Source organism: Notamacropus eugenii, chromosome 3, assembly GCF_028372415.1.
Source record: "Notamacropus eugenii isolate mMacEug1 chromosome 3, mMacEug1.pri_v2, whole genome shotgun sequence".
Taxonomy (NCBI): Eukaryota; Metazoa; Chordata; class Mammalia; order Diprotodontia; family Macropodidae; genus Notamacropus; species Notamacropus eugenii.
Genome location: NC_092874.1, coordinates 298,965,262 through 298,986,434, shown reverse-complemented (window position 1 = coordinate 298,986,434; position 21,173 = coordinate 298,965,262). Strand labels below are relative to the sequence as shown.

At 48.8% G+C, this 21,173-nt stretch overlaps 1 protein-coding gene across 1 annotated transcript in view; it reads right to left on the bottom strand.

Annotated features, from left to right (window-relative positions):
- Positions 1-21,173, bottom strand: part of CACNA1I (calcium voltage-gated channel subunit alpha1 I) — a 221,031-nt gene that overhangs the window by 46,817 nt on the left and 153,041 nt on the right. Inside the window, exons 10-21 of the mRNA XM_072656199.1 lie at positions 16,553-16,704; positions 15,290-15,475; positions 14,449-14,566; positions 13,634-13,789; positions 12,526-12,619; positions 11,727-11,929; positions 10,107-10,595; positions 7,598-7,698; positions 5,924-6,047; positions 5,204-5,272; positions 3,237-3,421; positions 2,838-2,964 (exon numbers count right to left, since the gene is read on the bottom strand). Of these exons, the coding sequence (XP_072512300.1) occupies positions 2,838-2,964; positions 3,237-3,421; positions 5,204-5,272; positions 5,924-6,047; positions 7,598-7,698; positions 10,107-10,595; positions 11,727-11,929; positions 12,526-12,619; positions 13,634-13,789; positions 14,449-14,566; positions 15,290-15,475; positions 16,553-16,704 (2,004 nt within the window). The remainder of the gene's footprint in view (positions 1-2,837; positions 2,965-3,236; positions 3,422-5,203; positions 5,273-5,923; positions 6,048-7,597; positions 7,699-10,106; positions 10,596-11,726; positions 11,930-12,525; positions 12,620-13,633; positions 13,790-14,448; positions 14,567-15,289; positions 15,476-16,552; positions 16,705-21,173) is intronic.

Here is a 21,173-nt window from a genome sequence, read left to right as displayed (position 1 = left end):
GTCCAATGGCTTCTCATCCTGCCACTCAAGGCTCTTCAGAGCCTGGTCCAGTACTGCTGTCCACTTGGTCTCATGCTCATGCCCCAGCCAGACTGGGCTCCTTGGCCCCGTTGAGCAGCTTTCCCTTAATGTTGGCTTGGCACCTCATTTCCTGCTCATGGAATGCCTCTGGCCCTTCATTTCTATATGGAGATGCCTCCCCAGCTCTACCCAGTCCTTTTTACTCCACTTCTGAGGACTGGGCAGACTCTTCTGGAGACATCATCTCTACCTCTTCTCCACTGAAAACTGGGCTCTGTCCCTGGAACCACTCTGGGCTCCAATGGGCCAGTTTGGACCAGGCCTCCACAGTGATCTCCAGTCATCTTCTCTACTCTGGTGCCACTAGCGCCAGTGCCCCCTTGGAACTCCCACTTTTTGTCTCTCATTCATTTGCTGTGTACTCCATTAAAATACAAGCTTCTCAGCAAGAAACAGAAGGGTAGATCAGTGGAATATGTTAGGTACTCAAGACACAGTAGTCAGTGCAGTCAAAGACACAGTTGCAATCTGCTGTTTGATAAACCCAAGGATCCCAGCCTCTGGGATAAGAACTCGCTGTTTGACAAAAACTGCTGGGAAAACTGGATAGCAGTGTGGTGGAAACTAGGCATAGACCAATGCCTGACACAATACAAAAGAATAAAGTCCAAATAGGTACATGATTGGGGTGTAAAGATTGATACAACAAACAAATTAGTGGAGCAAGGAATAGTGTACTTATCAGATTTATGGAGAATGAAAGAATTTTTGACTAAACAAGAGACAGAAAACATTATGAAGTGCAAAATGGATAATTTTGAATGCATTAAATTTAAAAGATTTTGCACAACCAAACCCAATGCAACCAAGATTAGGAGGGGAACAGAAAACTGGGAAAGAATTTTACAAGTAGTGTCTGTGATAAAGGTCTCATTTCTAAAATATATAGAGAACTGAGTCAAATGTACAAGAATACAAGTCTTTCCTCAATTGATAAATAGTCAAAGGATGTGAACAGGCTGTTCTCAGAGGAAGAAATTAAAGCTATCTATAGTCATATGAAAAAACACTCTAAATCACTATTGTTTAGAGAGATGTAAGTCAAAACAGCTCTGAGATACCACACCTATCAGATTGGCTAACATGATAGAACAGGAAGATGATAAATGTTGGAGAAGATGTGGGAGAGTTGGAACACTAATTCATTGTTGGTGGAGCTGTGAGCTGATCCAACCATTCTGGAGAGCAATTTAGAACTATGCCCAACAGGCTACAAAAATGTGCATACCGTTTGACCCAGCAATATCGCTTCTTGGACTGTATCCCAAAGAGATCACAAAAATGGGAAAGGGTCCCACACGTACAAAAATATTTATAGCAGCTGTCTTTTTGGTGGCCAAAAACTGGAAATCAAGGGGACGCCCATCCATTGGGGAATGACTGAACAAGTTGTGGCATATGAATGTAATAGAACACTATTGTGCTATAAGAAATGATGGACAGGAAGACTTCAGAAAGGCCTGGAAAGACTCATATGATCTGATGCTGAGTGAAAGGAGCAGAACCAGGAGAAACGTTGTGCACAGCAGCAACGACAGTGTGCGAGGAATTTTTCTGGTAGACTTAGTACTGCATTGCAATGCAAGGACTTTAAAAATTCCCTATTATTAAGGAATTAGGTCTATTAAGGCAAAATGCCTTCCACATTCAGAGAAAGAACTATGGAATTTGATCACAGAATGAAGTAGATCATTTTCTTTTGTATTATGTTTTGTTTTGTTTTATGATTTCTCTCATTCATTGTAATTCTTCTATACAACATGATTAAGGTGAAAATGTATTTAATAGGAATATATCTGTAGAACCTATATAAAATTGTATGCCATCTCAGGGAGGGAGTTGGGAGGTAGGGAGAAAGGAGGGGGAGGGAGGGGAAAAATCTAAGATATATGAAAGTGATTGTAGAAAACTGAAAACAGATAAAATAATAAAATAAATTTAAAAAATAAAAAAAGTTTAAAAATATATAAAATATAAGCCTCTTCAGAGCAGGAACTTGGTTGTTTACATGTGGAACCTCAGTACTTAGTACTGAGTACTTAGTACAGTACCTGCCCCATAAAGAGCATGGAAGAAATTCTCTCTCTCTCTCTTTCCCTCTCCCTCTCCTTCTCTCTCTCTCTTTCTCTCTCCTCTCTCTCTCCCTCTCCTCTTCTCTCTCCTCCTGTCCCCCTTCCTCTTTTCTCTCTCTCTCCATCCCTCCCTCACTCCCTTCCTTTCTCTCTTTCCCACTTCTCTCTCCCCACCCCTCTCCCTTCTCCTCTCTCTTCCTTTCCCCCTTTCCCTTCCCCTCTCCCTTTTCCTCTCTCCCTCCTCCACACCCAGCAGGCAATGATTCTTCCCTCATGAGATCTCCTAACACCTTGCACTCTTCCCAAGTATTTGTAGATAGAATGTAAGGACCTTAAGGATAGGAATCGTTTCAGTTTTTGTCTTTTCAGCTCCAATGCTGAGCAGTGTCTGGCACATAGTAGGCTCCTTTAAAGTGCTCATGAGCAGCTTTCACTCTCTCAGCTCTCTCCTTTCAGAGATATTGAGCCCCAGGGTACCAGAATACTTGTATTTCTTTAAGACTGTGGGATCTGTAGTCAGAAGACCTGAATCTAAATCTGGCCTACGTGGTAAACCAGCATGCATGCCTGAGTCTCAGTGTCAGCTATAAAGTTATTAGAACAGGCTAGATGGTCCCTCAGGTGTCTCCCATCTGTCATCACCCAAAAGTACACAGTCAGCCCCTCTGACCTCCAGCCACTCACCTGAACTCCCAGGATGCCAAATATGATGAAGAAGGCACAGCAGATGAGGACAATGTTTCCGATGGGTTTGAGGGATGAGATCAGAGTCTCCACCACGAGCTTCAGCCCTGGGGCACGGCTGATGACCCTGCGGTTGTGTGTCAAGATGGGGGCAGCTAGGGATGAGGGGAAGGCTCTCCCTGGAGTTTATCAAGCCCGCCCTCATGACATTGAGAGAGTGAAGGGTCCCAGAGTCACAGGTTTAGATCGGGTTTTATAAATGAAGAAAATGAGCTGCCTGAAGTCACCAAGGTTGGTACCTTGTACTAACCAGGTTTGGCCTGGGGGAGGGAGGGTTCCCTGGAATGGCTGGTGGGCAGGAAGCAGAGGGCACAAGGAGGTGACCAAGGGCTTTCTCACCGTAGTGGGCGCAGGGTCCGGAGGAGGCGGAGGACCCGAAGGACCCCAAGAATTGTGGCTCCTCCAGCAGAGGCCACGGAGACCACAATGTCGATGAGAGACACAAAGACCAGGAAGCCATCCAAGATGTTCCAGCTGCTCCGGAGGTAGGCCTGCTCCCCAAAATACAAGCCCAGGGAAACCACCTAGCAAGGGCAAGAAGGGGGCACAGAGACAATCTCACAGTTATAAGGGCCCTCAGAAAGCACATGGTCCAACCCAGGATGGAGGTGAATCATCCCCTTTATCATTAGGAGCTGTCAAAGATCATAGTGATGGTGATGGAAAGCCCACCACTTCTAGAGGCAGACTCTTCCACCCTGGGACAGCCCTGTCATGGGCCATTACTTCTGACCTCAAATCTGAAATAGCTTCTTTGTGACCTCCCCATAGAGCTTCCTGTTCTGCCTTGGGGACCAAGCACTTTTTCACATCATAAGCCTTTAGATACTCTCTTCAGAGAGCCATCACACCCTGAGTCTTCCCCAGGCTGAACACCCCTAGAGGTCAGAATCTGCTCCCTCATTCCTCACATGCTGTGAGAGCAAAGACTTTTAAGTGCTTTCTGAACTTCTGTCCAATTTGATCTAAATGACAGAGCCCTGAGAGAAGTAAAGGTAAGAGTAATAATAGCTGCCATTTCTATAGGGCAAAGCACTTTCCATAATGCCACCTCATTTGATCCTAATAACAATCCTGAGAAGTAGGCACTATTACTATCCCCATTTTATAGATGAGAAAACGGAGGCCTAGAGAGATTAAGTGAGTCGCCCCAGATCACACAGCTAGGAAGAATCTGATACAGGGTCTGAACTCAGATCTTCCTAATTCCAGGTCTAGTACCTTATCTACTGAACTGCCTAGCTGCTTTCCTAGAGAGGTGGGAAGCAATAATTATTAGCTTTCTTGCCCATATGGGAAATTTTATATATAAGGCACTGATTAGAACCCAGACATCCTAATGTTTATGTGTGGTGGTCCTGGATGCCTAGGACTGAGGCAGAGAATAAGGAACAATTCAGAATGTGTTGTTAAGGACACAACTGTTGCTTACCTTGTTACACATAACTCTCTTTACCCAGCCCTCTGGCATATTCCGTGGGCACAATTTTGACATCTCAGAGCATGCCCTGGTGGACAAGACTTTTCCCCAGGGAAACACAAATACCCACATATGGAAAACATCCCAGCTACTAGACTCCCTGGAGATGCCCCATTCTGCCCTACAGTCATTTCACCTGGACCCCTCTTCTTCCTCCTTCCCAGTCACCAGGTTCAGCTGCCACAATATAAAGGTCAGTTTAGGGAACACTAGCTCAGAGGCCCGGACCAGCCTTGATAGTACATGCTGCAGCAAAGTCTTCAGAATGAGATATGGGACAGTGCTCTCATTAGGACCATGGACAGCAGCCACAGCCTACCAGAGGCTCAAACCATATGCCCTTCCATTTGGATGATGCTAACACTAGGTATCATTCCACTACATAACAATGTGGCTCCAGCTCTGCTTTGGTCCAAGTGGAACACTCCCTAATTCCAAGGGCAACTTTTATGCCATGGAGGAGCTGAAGAACCAGGAAAGGGGCAGAGACACAGCTGGTATAATTGGAAGGTGGGGGGCAGCATCCTCTGCTCCCAAATACCTCTCCCACCTGTTCTATATGCTCATAACACCTATAAGGGGAATGGAAGACAGGAGGGAATCTTTTATTTCACTCTTTGGAGTTAAAATTCAGATGTCACCAACATTAGAAAACCAGTGGTTGAAATTCATAAAAAGGTGCAAATAACTGAGGTTAGATCCTTTGCTGAGAGCAAGGTGGGATGTACAGATGAGGGAGGAAGCACAGTTTATCCATGGGCACAAAAAGAGGGTCATGAAATAAACTAGCTTAGGGAAGAGTCATCCCCAGGACTGTCTAACCTACCTTTAGCGTCATCTCTCCAACAAAGATGGCAGTGAAGATGTAGTTGGACACAGTGAGGAATATTCGCTCCTGGAAAGAGAAACACGGATAAAACTGGGCCCAGGAAGTGTCTCTGCACTCTCTTTTCCCTCTGTTCTCATCCTTCTGACAATCCTATTTTTCTTTCCAACAGGGCAGCCTAATACTCTCCCTCACTCTACCCTACCATCCCAACTTCGTTATCCCCCTTGTCTATCCTGGGTCTCAAGCCACCTGCATCAAACACTGTAGCCCAGGGTCTCTTCATTAGCCCCATCTCCCTTCCCTCTTAGTGTGGGAGAGAGGGTGTTAGTCAGTGTAAGTTGGGTCTAAGTTCAAATGCTCTTCATGGGAAATCATAAGATCCTAGATCTCAGGTTGGAGAGGACCTCAGACATCATCAAGTAGAAGCTCCTCATTTGGCAGAGGAGAGAACTGAGGCCCAGAATAGTGACACATCTTGCTCCAGGTCACATAGGGAGTAAACAGCAGAGGTGGAATTTCTGACTCCAAAGTTAGTACTTTCCACTGTACCTTACAGCACATGATCATTTCACATGGTTAGAAAGTAGCAGAATCAGGGTCTGAGCCAATTTCCTGGCTCCAGATGCAGTGGTTTTTTCCTGGAAGTACATCAGCCCAGTCCAAGACCCCCCAATCCCACCAGATGCTTTGCCCTGCCCCTGGATGGGCCCCACTCACGGTGCTGCCGGCCTCTATCTGGGGCCTCTCCAGGGCGATGGTGATGCAGTTGAGGAAGATAAAAGCTAGGACGACGTAGTCAAAGAGCTTGTGGGTGATGATGGTTTGGCAGAGGACCCGGAACCTGGGAGGAGAAAGATGCCCTCCACCTCAGCCTCTGTTCCCTAGGCCTGGGCCTGAGCATACTGGGCAGTGGGGAGGAGGGGACCAAGGCATAATGAGGGAAGCTATCCGGGGACAGAAAGCACAGCTCAGAGTGGCCGCAGACATCATAATGGGCTCTCCACATTCTGCCCCACTGAGAATACAGGAACTCTGAAAACCAACTGACCTGGTCCCCTAGTCTTTCTCCCTGGGTCACACTTACTCCTACACTGGGCTCAGCGAGATGCCCCCTCCTCCAAAAACTTTTCCCTGATCTCACAATCCCAAGGGACCTCAGGGGGCATCATGGCTGAACATTATCCCTTAGACAATATCCCTGATATTGGGGGCCAGCCAGTCTTTGCTTGAAGACCACCAGTGATGGAGAGACAAAAATCTTGCTAAAGCTCTTTGGAGTTCCCCTTTACCCCATTATTCTCCTCCCTTGTTATTGTATCATCTTTATGCTTATTCACACACATACACAGATCCATCCATACATACATGCATACACACATATAAACAATTACACACATACACACAAAAATACATGTGCACATATACCCCTATCTATCAACAAGCATATCCTGTCTCTGTGTGACCTTGGCCAGTTACTTAACCTCTCTGGGCTTGATTTCCTTCATCTGTAAAATGGTTGGGGGTTGTACTAGGTGGCCTCTAAGGCCCTTCCAGATCGAGATCTATGATCCATTTATTTAGCCCATACTAGATGCCAGACTGCCTCAGCCATATAGTAGGTGCTTAATAAATGCTGTCTGATAGCTTGAGCCCTCAGTTCAAGGCAGGCACTAAGTGTATTTCATCTTCTCTCCAGTGCCCAGTGCAGGGTGTAGGCATCTAGGAAATGTTTGTGGACCTGAACTGAACTGTCTGCACCTAGTTGGAAGTAATAACAATAACTGACACTAGATCCAGAGTTTTAGGGCTAGGAGGAAGCCTAGAGTCTGTCTAGTACAACCTACTCATTTAACAGAAGAGGATACTGAGGTTGAGAAAGGTTAGGTGGCACACCAAGGGGGAAAGAGGGAGAGATGGGATTTGAACTTGGGCACTCTGGCTCCAAATCCCAAATGTGCCATCCCACTGCCCCACGCTCAACTGAAACAGACCTTTATCATATTCAGAGTCTTACATCCCTCACTTGACCTAAGCCTCATGACAAATCAATGAAGTGGGTACTACAGGGATCAAACATAGCCTGAGATTTCATTGGTATAGGAAACTCCCAGGTGAGGACAGTCCTTCTACCAGTGTAGGTAGGCAACTTCTCTACAGTCTTAGAATTATCTGAGAGGCCAAGGGACTTGACCAAATGAGTCAGAGGCAGCACTTGACCCAAGGCTTTGAGATCAGCTCTATCCACTAGGCCATGGTGTCCCCTCCAGGTAACATCTGGGCCCATTGAAGGGCCCAGCCCCAGCCTCCATGGTTCCTCACTCCTGTAGTGCTCTGCCTCCCCCATCAACCAGATGTTTCCCCCTCCCCCTGCCCAGTCCAGTCCTCACCCACCTGTTCTCAGGAGAGAAGAGGTAGACAGACCAGTCTTCCCTGATCTCACACCAGTCAGGCTTGTAAACATCTATCATCTTCCGGATTCGGAAACACAGGCTCTGGTGGGGATAGGGAAAGGTGAGAGGCGGGGCATTGTGAGATGCTCATACCTCACCTCTGGTTTGTCCTGCTTGGTAAGAACTGAAATAGAGCACTCCCCTCTCCTGCTGCTAATGGTTTTCATGGGCTACAAGCCCTCCTGTCAGCAGTCTTATCTCCTCAAACATGGCAGACATCCAAGGATGGCAGCCTCCAACTGTGCCCAGGGCTCTCCCCCTTCCCTCTTCTGCCACCATCACTACTCACCTTCACATGCTTGGGCCCCCATTTCAGGTCATTATGTGTTTCTGTCTAGTGCAACTAAGTCTCCCTAGGAAGACTGTAAGGTCTCTGAGGGCAAGGATTGTCTCTTCCCTCCTTTTTCCACCCACAACCTCCTTCAAGTGTGCCTACCTAGGGCATAATGATGACTTAGTCCACAGTAATGGACTGATTGACAGTCCCTGATATCAGCCCTGGGTGACTCCTTTCTGAAATTGTACTAGATTCTATAATCCCTGAGGGCATTTGTTTGTTTATCTCTGTATACTCAGCTCCCGGATGAGGGAACCTGGACCTGTGGAAATGCCCTCCTTTGACACAGATTTGTGGCTCATTTGGAGCTGATCATTCTCCACTACAGCCACACTGCCTTTCTCTCCTTTCCCATAGGTGGTTCTTAATAAATCTAGGATGCATTCTAAATTTGAAGCAAGCAGATTTCCAAAAGTTCAGAGGAAAGAGAAGAAAAATCTCATGGAGTTAAATGTTTCAGAGGAAATCAGCCCAGGAGGGATGAGACATATTCAAGAATGAAATTGCAAAGAAACAAAGGGAATTCCAATGAGGAGGGAAAATGGGATTGGTCTTAAGAATCAGATGTGGATGCACAGGGAACTCATCAACTAGGTTAGATTTTAAACCCAGCAAGAGACTCGACAACAAAAAGGGTGGGTTTTCTTAAGCCGTGTTGGGAAGGAAAGGGGTACAACTTTGACTTGAGATGAATGGGACAATTATATAGAAAAAAAGGCAGTCAGGGAATGCATAGGGAATGGTAGCACAAAAATGATTAACGAGATGTTGATTCCCAAGACAGGCAAAGAGAAAGGAAGAGACCATTTGGCTGCCCTTGATAAATTCAAGACCCCTGGTTCAGATGTCTCCTGAAAGAGCTGGCGGATGTGACAACTATTTGAAACATCCTGGAAAATGAAAGAAGAATCACAAGAACTGGATAAGGGGAAATGTCTCCCTGCCAAAATTTCAAAATTGAGACCACCATAGAACTAGCAAACTCTGAGCCAATTCTAGGATGGAGGTAGATAGAGATGGCATGTTCATCTGACTTGCAGAGGACACTAAGCTAGGAGGGACAGCTACACAGCTGATGTCAGAGACAGGATCCAATAAGATCCCAACAAAAAATTGGAGTTCAATAAAGAGAAATATTAAGTCTTATACTTGAGTATTAAAAAATCAACATCAGAAATCTAAGAGGGAGGTGGCATGGTTGGACAGCAGCTGTTCTGAAGAAATCTGAGGGTCTGAGTGGACTGCAAGCCACATGAGCTGTCAGTGTGCTAATTCCATTTTGAGCTGCATTAAGAGAGAACTAGGGAGGTGAGAGTCACCCTCTGGAGTCTTGGGTTCAGTTCTAGGAGCCCAGGTTTAAGCAAGACATTGTAAACTGGACTTGTCTCATATGAAATTAGTCTCCTATGAAGATTAGTTAAAGGAACTGGGACTGTTCAGCCTGGGCTTGGGGTGGTGAGAAGTGCCTTTAAGCATCTGAGGGGCCATCATGGGAGGAGGGATGGTGGAACCAGGAGCAATGGGGGAGGGGGAAGTTGCAAAGAGGAAAATGGGGGTTCCAGAGCTGTCTGGGGAGAGGGGCTGACTGTAGTGAGGGAGGGGCTCTTCCCTCCCTGGAGGTCTTTAAGTGAACACCAGACAACCACTTCTCAGGTGGGTTATAATGGGGATTCTTTGGGGTGCGGGGGCTAGACTAGATGGTCCCTTTTAACTCCCAAGTTCTGTAATTCTACAAAATGTGAAATTAGGGTCGGAAGACCTGAGTTCAAATCAAGGAGGGAAATGAGAACAACAGACTTCAGAGGTGGAAGGGAGCTTAGAACAGGGAATGTCCGAGTTGAGAGGGGCCTTAGAATAAGGAAGGTCAGAGCTGAGAGAGGTCTTAGAGCAGGTCTTAGAACGTCAGAACTTGGAAGAAGAGTAGAAATTATCGAGTCCAATGCTTTCATTTAAAAGATGAGATCCCTGAAGGCCAGAGGGGGAGTGACTTGCCCAGGGTCACACATGAGCCTAGGTCCTTTCTCTCTTGCAGTGAGAAGGAAGGTGGGCTCTCGGGTGGCTGTCTGACTCCCCACTGCCCCCACTGCCGCTGCCCTGCCTCAGGGCCACTCACATAGTCAATCTCTTCTTCATCCTCCACATGGTCCTTCCGGCTGTCCATCTTGGTGAAAACATCTTTGGCAATGTTGGGCATCTTGCCATTGCAGTCCTGGTGTTCACTGGTGCCCAGGCCTGTGCCCACCTTCCGGGTGGGTCTCAGATGAGCATGAGGGGCTGGTGGTGGCAGCTCTGCCAGGTCTAAGGAGTCCTTGGTATCAAGGGAGAGCGTCCGACGGTGCCGGTAGCGGTGCGAGTGATGGAGGTGGTGGTGATGGTGATGGGGATGGGGAGGTAGGTGATGGGGTGGACCTCGAGGGGCACCATCATCCTGCTCCACCTCTGCTGACCGGCCCCTCTCCCCAGATAGGAGTGACTCATGTTCCGCAGAGGGAGCTCGGTGTTTCAGGCTATGGCCCCGGGCCAAGCTATTCCAACTGGACCGACGGCTGGCCCAGGCTCCACTGTGGCCCCAGGCCCCATAGTAGGAGCTGCGGGAGCTGGACTGAGAGACAGACACAGAGTAAGTGAGAGAGACTAGAAGCAGGGCGCAATGCTCTCCTGCTCAAGAACCTTCTATGGTTACCTATTCCCTACCAAGGAAAGTACAAATTTCTCTACTTGGCATTCAAGGTCCTCCAAAACATGGTACCATTCTACATTTTTATTCTTGCCTCATACTACCCCCATCCTTGTGCTTTACTCTCTAACCAAACTTTCTACTCACTACCAAACAGGAAACATGCCCTGTGACCCATACACTGTATCTTTCCTCATTCCTTGTGCCTGGAATATCTGTTGTAACTCCTATCCTTCCTCTAAAAGGCTTCCTCAGAGGCCATCCCCTCCATGAAGCCTGCCCTGATTCCCTGGCTAGAATGACCTCTTACCCCACATGCTACACTGCTTCCTAACCTGCCAACATACTCATCATGTAAATAGTTGATGTTACAGCTATGTAGCATCTAATTCCCTTCCTAGACTGTCAGGTCCCTGAGGTCATGGTCTCTGGCCATAACCTCTTTACTGGCCTCCCTGACTCCAGCCTCTTCCTTCTCCAATGCCTCCTCCACAATGATATTCCTAAAGCCCAGGTCTGACCGCATCACTGCCCCCTCTCTCAAGAAACTTCAATGGCTCCCTATGGTCTCTAGGATCAAATACATCTTCCATTTAAAAAGTACAGCTTATCATAGTTTACACATGACTCCCCATCATGTATTCTATTTTTCACCAGTTTGGTTCTTCCCCATATATGATATTTTATCCCCACCTCTATGATTTTGCCAAAGCCACAGGGACAGGACTGGGGATGAGGATGCAGCCTGGAGGACCCCACTATGAGCCTGCTGGTCTTTGGAGACTGCTAGGTCTTAGAAGGCTCCAATCCCAGGGGGCCTGTATGGCCAGGGGAATTCATCCTAGCCAGGGATTCTGGGGAAATCATCCTATCCTGGGTAGGGAAGATGGGGAACCCTAGGGCGGGAACAGCCTTGGCCTTCATTCTTCAAAATCCCCAGATCATTTATTCAGCAAACATTTATTAAGCACCTACTGTGTGCAAAGCTCTGTGCTTGTCACTGGATGGTTTAGAGATAAATGAGAGCTGGCCCTGGGTTCAAATCTTATGACTCACCAGAGACCTCTGGTCATAGCTCATCCTCCCCAGAGACATCACGCTGCTCTTTCGGGAATCCAGGGCGATTAGCACTTGGTCAGGTTGCAGGGAGTGGCAAGGGCCAGGGGGCATGCCCCCCGTGGTGGCCAAGGGGCCAGGGAGTGGAAGGCTGGGGTCCAGATGCCCATTGGGGGTCATGGGAATGGGACAGAGCTTGATATCTGAGAGGAGAGATTCAAAGACAGGGAGGGATGGGAGAGAAAGAGATACATGGAAACACAGATGCAGAGAGTGGAAGGGAGGGGAAGAGGGTCAAGAGCTTTCCCTTGCTGACCTCCCGAAGAGGGGCCCTCACCTGCCCACACACCCACATTCCCCCAATGCTTTAAGTTGTTCAGAAAGTACAGTCCTCTCACTATAATCCTGGGAGGCAGCAAATGCAAATTTGCTCATTCTCATTTTGCAGAGGAGAAAACTGAGGCCCAGAAATAGGTAATGACCAAGTCATAGAACCTGGAATCAAGCCCCAGTCCTCAACTGGGACAGCAGGCTCTCTGCCACACATGCCAGGACACCAAACAGGGAGAGGCTCTCAGAGACAGGTAGCTTTCTCCACCTTGCTTAGCCCAAGGTGAAAGAGACCTGATTGCCAAGTGGTTAGTGCCTAGGAGAACTTGAGCCTTCCCACAGTCAGTGGCTCAACCCTCCCTCTGTGTCTGGGGATGTGATGAATCCTTTTCAGTCTTAGCCTTTCTGGAGCTGGGCCTGGCTTGCTTTGGCTGGGGCTCCTAGCATGTGCAGATGGGGAGTTCCTTACCAAAATGGCCTTCATGAGCCTCCCTGAACTTTTCAAAGTCTTCCAAGTTGGATGAGCTCTGGTCTTCATCTGAGTAGGAACGGTTGGCATCTCCCTGGAGGAAAGGAAAACATTCTCTAAGGCTTACTCATGACCCCAGGAGGCATGGAATGGGATTCATACACCCTCCCACTCTACAGATGATGAAATTGAGGTTTGGAGTAAGTGACTTTCATACCACAAAGTTAATATCAGAACCAGAATCAGGACCCCAGTCTTCTGAAGACCTGAGGATCAGAACAGTGCTTTGCCTACCCTACCATACTCCAGGGGTGGCCAGTGAAGACAATGGGGAGGGAGGAGGGAGGCAAGTCCCCCGCAGACCTTGGCTCCAAGCTGGACCACCAGAAATATTTGTGAAGGAGAGACTGGTCTTCTCTACCTCTGGGGGCCTCAGGGCATGACTAAATGCCCATTGACTGACTGACTGATCAATGTCTCTCCATGGCAACACCCTGGCCACTTTGAGAACCTCTCCAGACACATTCTAACTAGGGTGGTCCTCCTCATCCTTCTCCCATCCTGTAAGGCCAGGGGCCCTAACAGGGAAGCTTCCAGACTATTCCACACCGAGCTACCTCAAGCATCCCCCTTTCTTCTCCCAACTCCCTTTCTGTGCCTTCTCTGCCTTCATAAAGCAAAGGCCTCAAGGGCAGGGCCATCTTTATGGCCAGTGCTTGGCATACAGTAGGGCTTAATAAAAGCATGTTCATTCATTCACTCCATCCAGCTCCAGATGTGCAGATCCTGTCTTACTGTCTGCTTGAACCACTAGCACCCTCCCCATCCCTGTGTCTGGAGGAAAAGGAAGAGCTTTTGCTGACTTGAGACTTCAGCCCTTGCCCAGGGCCTGGCTGACAGCATCCAGGCTGGGCCTGGAGGCTCCTTCATTAGCTCATTCCCTCCTTCTCAGCCTTCTCAGGAGGTGATGGGGACGTGTTAGGATTCCTAAAGCGTCTTTCCAGGCATGAGAAGGCAGGACAAGGACCTCCACCCCTGGGTCATAGCTGAGGATGCTCAGAGAGGGGGCACAGAGCCCCCACAGGCCCAGGCCAGAAAAGCACCTTACCTCTGCCTGGAAGCCCTCCACCAGGATGGCCACCAGCAGGTTGAAGAGCACGTAGTTGCCAAAGGTCATGAGAGCCACGAAGTAGAGTGAGGCCCAGGGCGAGGTGGATGCCATGCCGTTGTAGAGCACCATGTTCCAGTCTTCCTGGGTCAGGATCTTTGGAGGGGAGGTGGGGTGGGGGAGGGGGCAGGACAGGTCAGCAGCTCCCAAGCCCATTCTCAATCCTACACACTACATTGCAGATGCTTTCCCTTCTAGACATCTGCCCTCAGGACCAATTCCACGTTCATTAGGAGCGGGTTGCTCACACTTGTGCACCGCCCCATCCGCATACTTGCTGACTTGTGTGTTTTCAGGATGGTGCACTGCCTCAACCTTGCACACTCATTCTTGCACACTTGTGCCCTCTCACGCCTGCGCAGGATCCTCCAGTTTGCATGCTCCTATTTGTGCACTTCTCTCTTCCACACTCACCCTTGTGCACTCTCCTCTATTGTGTGTGCTTTTATTTATTTGTGCGCTACTCAGAAATCAGCCGACAAGCCCTCTTAGTTGTCCTGGGAATGACCTTTGCAGACCCAACTTTCATTGACTGCACCTCACTCCCCTTTCCTGGGCATCCACCTGGGGCTTGGTCACTGCTTCTCTTTTGGGATCTGCAGGGACATCAGTGTGTGTGTGTGTGTGTGTGTGTGTGTGTGTGTGTGTGTTGGGGCAGGAGTGGACCATGATTGTTCTGGGCCCTGGGGTCCTGGCCCAGTGAAGGGATGAGGACAGGGACTTTCTCTTTCACCCTCAAGGTACGCCCCTCTCACCTGGAACACTGTGACAATGGCCCAGAGAAGTGAATCGAAATTCTTCCGGTCCGGCACTGTATCTCCGGTGTCAGTCCTGAGGCTGAATTTGCAGCCAAAAATGTGCATCCCTAGGATGCTGAAGAGGAGAGAAGGGTCAGGTGAACACCAGGAAAGTGTTGGCTGGAGCTCAGAAGGAGCCCCTGCCTACTCCCATCCCTCCTTCATCCTCACTCTCCATCACTCCCTTCATTCCCCAGCCCCCCACCCCTGCCTCCTGGGCAGCCCTTCGCCTCCCTTCATTCCAATCCCTCCACAGGTCTCAGCTCTGTTCTGCCTCTGCACACCCGTTTGTTCCTCTCCCCATCCTGCCTTCTCCATTCCGGCCACCTGGGCTGACTTGCTGCTGCCCACATAGGGCCTTGCCACCTCCATGGTTAGTGGGCCACTGTCACTCACCTCCAGCTCCCTTCAAGATAATGCATGTGTCAGCCCCCAAACAGGGTGGGGTCTGCTCCTCCCTACTGAAATTACTCTTTACATATCTCCCATGTGCTTATCTCTGTCCTGGCAGACACTGGGGCCAATGCTATTTTCCTTTAAGGGTTTGTATCTAAACTCAGGGGCAGTAGAGTTCTCAGGTGGAAGGCTTCCGGTCCTCTGCCCTGAAGAGTGCCCAGTGCCCCTCTATGTGCCCAGTAGCTTGGGCCTGCCTTGCTCCTGTGGTGCTCTCTGTGCTCTGAGAGTCTAGGCATGGGAGTGCAATTGGGGGATTCCCTGGGCAGCAGTGGATAGAGTCTGGCTCCTGGGCAGCCCTGGGAGGATGCCCTATAGGACTGGCACCCCGGAATGGCTCGCCCACCTGAAGATGAAGATGAAGAGCATGAGAAGCATGCAGAAGGTGGCCACATTGTCCATGGTCTTCATCAAAACCACCAGCTGGCGGCGCAGGGCTGGCATGAAGCGGACCAACTTCAACACCCGCAGCAGGCGGAAAGTCCGCAACACTGATAGGCCCCCATCCGACTGGCCAATGATCTCCCAGATACTGCAGGGAGGTCAAGAAGGGGAGGGAGGAGAGAAAAAGGGAGGGAACAGACAGTGGAGGGAAGAAATGGGGGAGGGGGAGAAGAGAAAGAGGGAGGGAGCAGACAATGGAGGGGAGAAACAGGGGAGGGGGAAGAGAGAAAGAGGGAGGGAGCAGACAGGGGAGTGGGGTGGGGGGGTGGAATTTACATCAGAGACAAGGGGATGCACAGGAACAAGGAGGAGAGATGTAGAGAGGAGAGAAAAGTGGAAGGAGCCATAGGGTTGAGGCCCAGGGAAGAGGCAAAGTAAGTAAGAAAAAAGTCCAAGGAGGCATAGGAGGAGAGACGGCACCAAGAGAAGGTGAAGTAATGGAGGACAGAGGCAGAGGAAACAATGAATGAGAGAATTAGAGAAAAGGGAGAGACAGAGAATGGCCCAGTTGAAAAGGAAGAGGTCCAAGGCAAAGGGAGGCAGGGGGCCAGAGAAGCAGAGCCAGGGAGGCCGATAGGATAGGAGATGAGAAAGGAGGAGATGTGCAAAGGAGAAAAGAGATGCAGAGAGAGAGAGAGAACAAGGAGGGGAGGCAGAGAAGGGGAGGAAGAATGGGAGAGAGAGATGGAGGAGACCAGAGAGAATGGGGGGTGGGGTGGAGCACAGCATGAGGAATGGAGAGATGAGTTATTCCCACTCTTCTGCCCCACGCAGGATCATCCTGGTCCTAGGGCAGCCCTAGCAGAATTCATTAAAATTCCCCTAAGTCTCCAAGCTTTATTTTAGCCCAGAATTCCAACCTCTGTGCCACCTGCTTCCTCCCACCCCTTAGCCCTCTGACCAAAGCTGAGGACAGTATCTCTTTCCATTTCCCTTCCTCAGCCTCAGGAGGACACACTGCAAGGCAGGAGGCAGCAGGAGGAAGCCTTGGTTCCCATGCCACCTGCAGGATCACCTCTTGGATGATGGGGAGTAGAGACCAGGGGAGGAACTGAAGCAGCCTCTATGCTTGGGGGAGGGGTGGCAGGCTTCCAGTGAATGGGGGAGGGGTGTCCTTGACCACTTAGGAGGAAGGGGGAGGGGGAACCAACCCAGCCCCTGGCACCTGATGATGACGATGATACTGTCAAAGATGTTGTAAGGATTCCGAAGGTAGTCAAAGAGACCAAAGGCAGCAAGCTTCAGGATCATTTCCAGGGCAAACATGCTGGTGAACACCACATTACTGATCTCAAGGATGTTGGTCAGCTCCTCAGGCTGCAGGAGACAAGGCAATGACCTTAGACAGAGTCTCTGAATGCCAGATCTGGGAGAGGTCTTAGAACATGGCATGTCAGAGCTGGCAGGGGCCTGAGAACAGGGAATGTCAGAGCTGGAAGAGGCCTTAGAATAATGACGCCAATGCTTCATATCACCCATGAATTGATGCCTTCACCATCGACGCATATAGATTTAACTATGACTCTTCTGTTCAGGGAAGGGGGAATGAGGAAATGAAGACAGCTAGAATTGCCACTTAATATCATCCACAAACACATTCCCCAGATCCAAGGGATTCTAGACAATACCAGGGCTTAGCCTTATTGGCTTCCCCTAAGATTGGCCAAAGAGTGCAGCTCCTTATGTTGACTTTGGAATCAAACCCCAGGACCTCTAACTTCTACCATCAATCCAAAAGGTTTTGGCTGCCTGGGTGGAGCTGAGTAGAGTCTCTGGGGGTTCCTAGACATTTTTGCAACTTTTTGGCATCAGACCCAAGAAGGAACCTGCTTACAGCACTAAGGTAAGGGGAGTATGCTTGTCTTGAACATTTCTTGAATAAGCCAGTTTCTGCTGAGAGGCAGAATGTCATGGAAGACAGAGCCTTCAAATGAGGTATGTCTCTGCCCTTCCAGGCCCCCCAGGATCAGGCAACTTTCCAAGACTAAGCTGCAGGAAAATTGGCCATCAAACTTGGAGGGAGAGAGACCACAGATCTAAAGTTGGAAGAGGCTGCCTGGACCCTCTAGTCCAAACCAACTTTCTTTACTGGTAGTTTTCTCCACCAGGTCTAGACCATAAAAAAGGCCATTAAATCATTAATGGCTTGACCTATTACTTATTTATAGCTAAGTGGTTCTCACCACATTCTGACCACTTCCTAGCATGTAGGGCCCAAAGGACCCTTGGAAGTCATCGAGCCCAACCGTCTAATTTTATAAATTCAGAGACAATGGAAGTTCAGAAACATTAAGAGACCTGCCCAAAGTCACACAGCTAGTAACTGGAAGAATTGGGAGAAGGATCCAGGCCTCCTGTGCTCTTTTTATTATATATGATTTCTTTTGAGTATGTACATCATGTTTTCTCAATAAGGCTATAGGATCACCAAGACTGGCCCTGAAGGAAAGATGGAAAAATGCATCTCCTCTTCTTTATAGAGGTAGGAACATATGAGTAAAGAACATTGCACTTATGGGAAGCAACATGGTGCAGTGGAACCCAGCAGACCTGGGTTCAAATTCTCCCTCCGATGTTACTATCTTCTTGAGAGTTCCCTCATCTTAAAAATGAAGGGGTTGGGTCAGATGGCCCCTGAGGTCCCTTCATGTTCCAGAGCTATGACCCCATGAAGTATGAAGGCTTCTCGAGTATTTCTCAAATCACTCTGCCAGGTATGGCTGGTGCATGAACTTGTTTTATGGACTTCTCTTTCCACTTCATTCCTCTTCTGTCCTTTGTTATAGGAGAAGGCTTTCAGGGAAGGAAGGGGTGGGCAGAGATATGCTGGGAAATGAAGGTGATGTAAAAACAAGGGACAGTGATTTTGGAAAAGCCCTCCCAGTTACCAATCCCCATTTTGGTGTCATCCATCCTTGACTCCTCATGCTCACTCAGCCCAGATGGTCAATGGTGTCCAAATCTTGTCACTTATCTACTCACACAGCCACTGTCATCAGAGAGACGCTCATCACCTCACACATGGACACTCCCCTGGGGGTGGGTCTCTGTGCCTCCAGTCTATCCCCCACTCAGTCACCAAAGGAACCTTCCTAAAGTTTGGGTTGACCATGTCACTCCCTTCCTCAATAAACTACAGTGGCTCCCTCCTACTTCCTCCAAGATCAAACATAAGCACCTTTGTCATCAAAAGCCCTTCTCAAACCAGTTCCTCACCTTTCTAGTCTTCTTAAGCTTCCTCCTAATCTACAATCCAGCTCCACTGTCCACCTTGTCATGACATCACTTGTCAAAAATGAGCCTTTGGACTGGTGTGTGCTCCTCCCTCCATGCCTGGAATGCTCTCCCTCCCAACTTCTTGGTCTTCCCTCAGCACTCAGCTCCAATCTCACTTTCTGTGGGAGCTTTCCCAAGGCAGCCCAGCAGCTAGTGCCTTTCTCTGAGATTTCCATCCATTTCTGAGGGCAGGAATCCTGTTGTCTCTCTACAAATCCCCAGCCCTTAGTGCAGCGCCTGGCACACTGCAAGTATTTGTTGACAGACTCACTGACCAATACAAGATCTTTAGGGACCCTTTCATTTTACACACAGAGAAAATGAAGACAAGAGGACTTGTCCAAAGTCACAGAACAGATGAGTGATGAGAAGCATAGATTTAGAGCTGGAAAGGACCTTGAGAACCACTGAGTCCAGCCCCATTATTCTATATAAGAGGAAACTCCTCAGAGTGAAAGTGATCTCCCAGGGCCACAAAGCTAATAAGTCTCTCCACATCCTCGGCTCTCTCCTCACTCTCACAGCCCTCTGAGAAATACGCTTCCAAAATTCCCACTGTGGATGGAACTTCCTCTCCACACTCAGCTCTGCCCTCCCCTGCTCCCTGCCTTGGCCAGCACCTCTGGGCTCCAGAAAGCTCCCCTTCTCCCCCGTGGTCTCCCTAATTACTCAGGGAGCCAGCTGATTACATAAATTAAGCATCAGCAATAAGGAGTAACCCACTAATGCCCAACTCCAAAGGCGGAAGAGGCAGGCTAGGGGGACAGACTCTGACAAAAACAAACACTCTTGGGGGACATCAAAGAGAGAAGGAAGGAGGGAGGCAGAGGCTGAGTCAGGGAGAGTCATCCCAGGGAACCTCCCCTCTTCTTGCTTTAAAGAGCACCCTTCCTTGAGAATCTTCCAGGGCTGGGTGGAGCTGGTGGGGAAGGTAGCAGACAGGTGGAGGAAACAGAGGGGTCTGCTGAGGCCACATCAGCAGCAACAGCCTAAGACTGCACTGAGTGACAACATGGAGCTTAGCAGGACTAAGTTCTTCCTGATCTGCATTTTCATCTATAAAGGCACCTGGGGATGAGGAAACTCCCTCCCTCAATGTGTTCAGACCCTGCTTTGTAACTTAGAGTCTTAAGGAGTTGCCTTGGACTCTGGGTGATTAATTAACTTGCGCAGGGTCATACAGTCAGGTGGCACTTGAACCCAGGTCCACCTGGATCTGAAGCTCACTCTCTAACCACTATTTCACACTGCCTCCAAAAATGAAGTGGTTCCTACTCTCAAAAGTTTGGAATTGCTTTATTGGTGGCTCTTCATCCAAGCAGCTAGGTGGCGCCACAGTGGATAGAGCACTAGGGTTGAAATCAGGAATCTTCAAATTCTGCCTTCGACACTTCCTAGCTGTGTAACCCTGGGAAAGTCACTTAACTTTGTTTGCCTCAGTTTCCTTATCTGTAAAATGATCTGGAGAAGGAAATGGCAAACCCCTCCAATCCCAAAATGGGGTCACAGAGAGTTGGACATGACTGGAATGACTCAACAAATGGCTCCATCCAAGAGGTCCCACTGTTTCTCATATATGAACAAATCCAGTCAACAAGCATTTACTATATGCCAACCACCACACTAAACCACAAGTCATTTTATAAGCATGAAAGCACTATGAAAATGAGTTGTTACAATTATTAAGGATCACTACTCAGAGCCTTGAGCTCCTCACTTAGAAGATGGGGATGCCAAAATCTTGGCCAAATCAAAACACAGGGCTGTTCTAAGGATCAAATCACTGGATATGTGGAAAATGCTTTGGGAAAATAACGTGCTACTGAAATACGATATGATTTACATAATAACTAGCATTCCTAGAGTACTTTAAGATATTTTCTAAGTGCTTTTTGTACCGTATCCTATTTGATTCTTATAGTACCTCTGTGCTATTATTACCTCTCTTTTACAGTGGAGAAAACTGAGGCTAAAAGACTTGCCCATGGTCATTCGGCTAAACTAGTCCTTGTCCGAAGCAGAATTTGAACTCAGGTCACCTTGACTCTGGGTCCAGCACTATGGCTGCTGCACCAAAATAAATATGAGCGCTGTTGTTGTTGTTACAAAGTCTCATCCCCAAGGGAAGCCCCCACCCTTACTGGCTCCAGGCTGACTCTGAAGGGGCCATGTCCTCAGCATGCTTCCTCCTCAGGGGTCTTCTCCACCCTCCCTCCCCTGAGTCAGGCAAGGCCTCTTCCTGCCCAGGCTTTAAGGAAGAGGCAGTGTTTCTAAGGAAGCTGTCAAACCAAGGCTTGAAGCTGTCAAACCAAGGCTTGGCAGCCCAGCAGGCCCCTCCTACAGCAGAGGGACTCCTTCTTTCAGAAAGCCAGGAAGAGAGCCAGCGACTGGCCTCATGGGGCTCTTTGGACTGGCTGGCAGGGCCAAGGAGGATAGCAAAGGACTGGATCCAGGGGCCGTGTCCACTAGGGGAGACTGTATGTGCCCTGAGTCAGAGAGGGAGGCAGCAC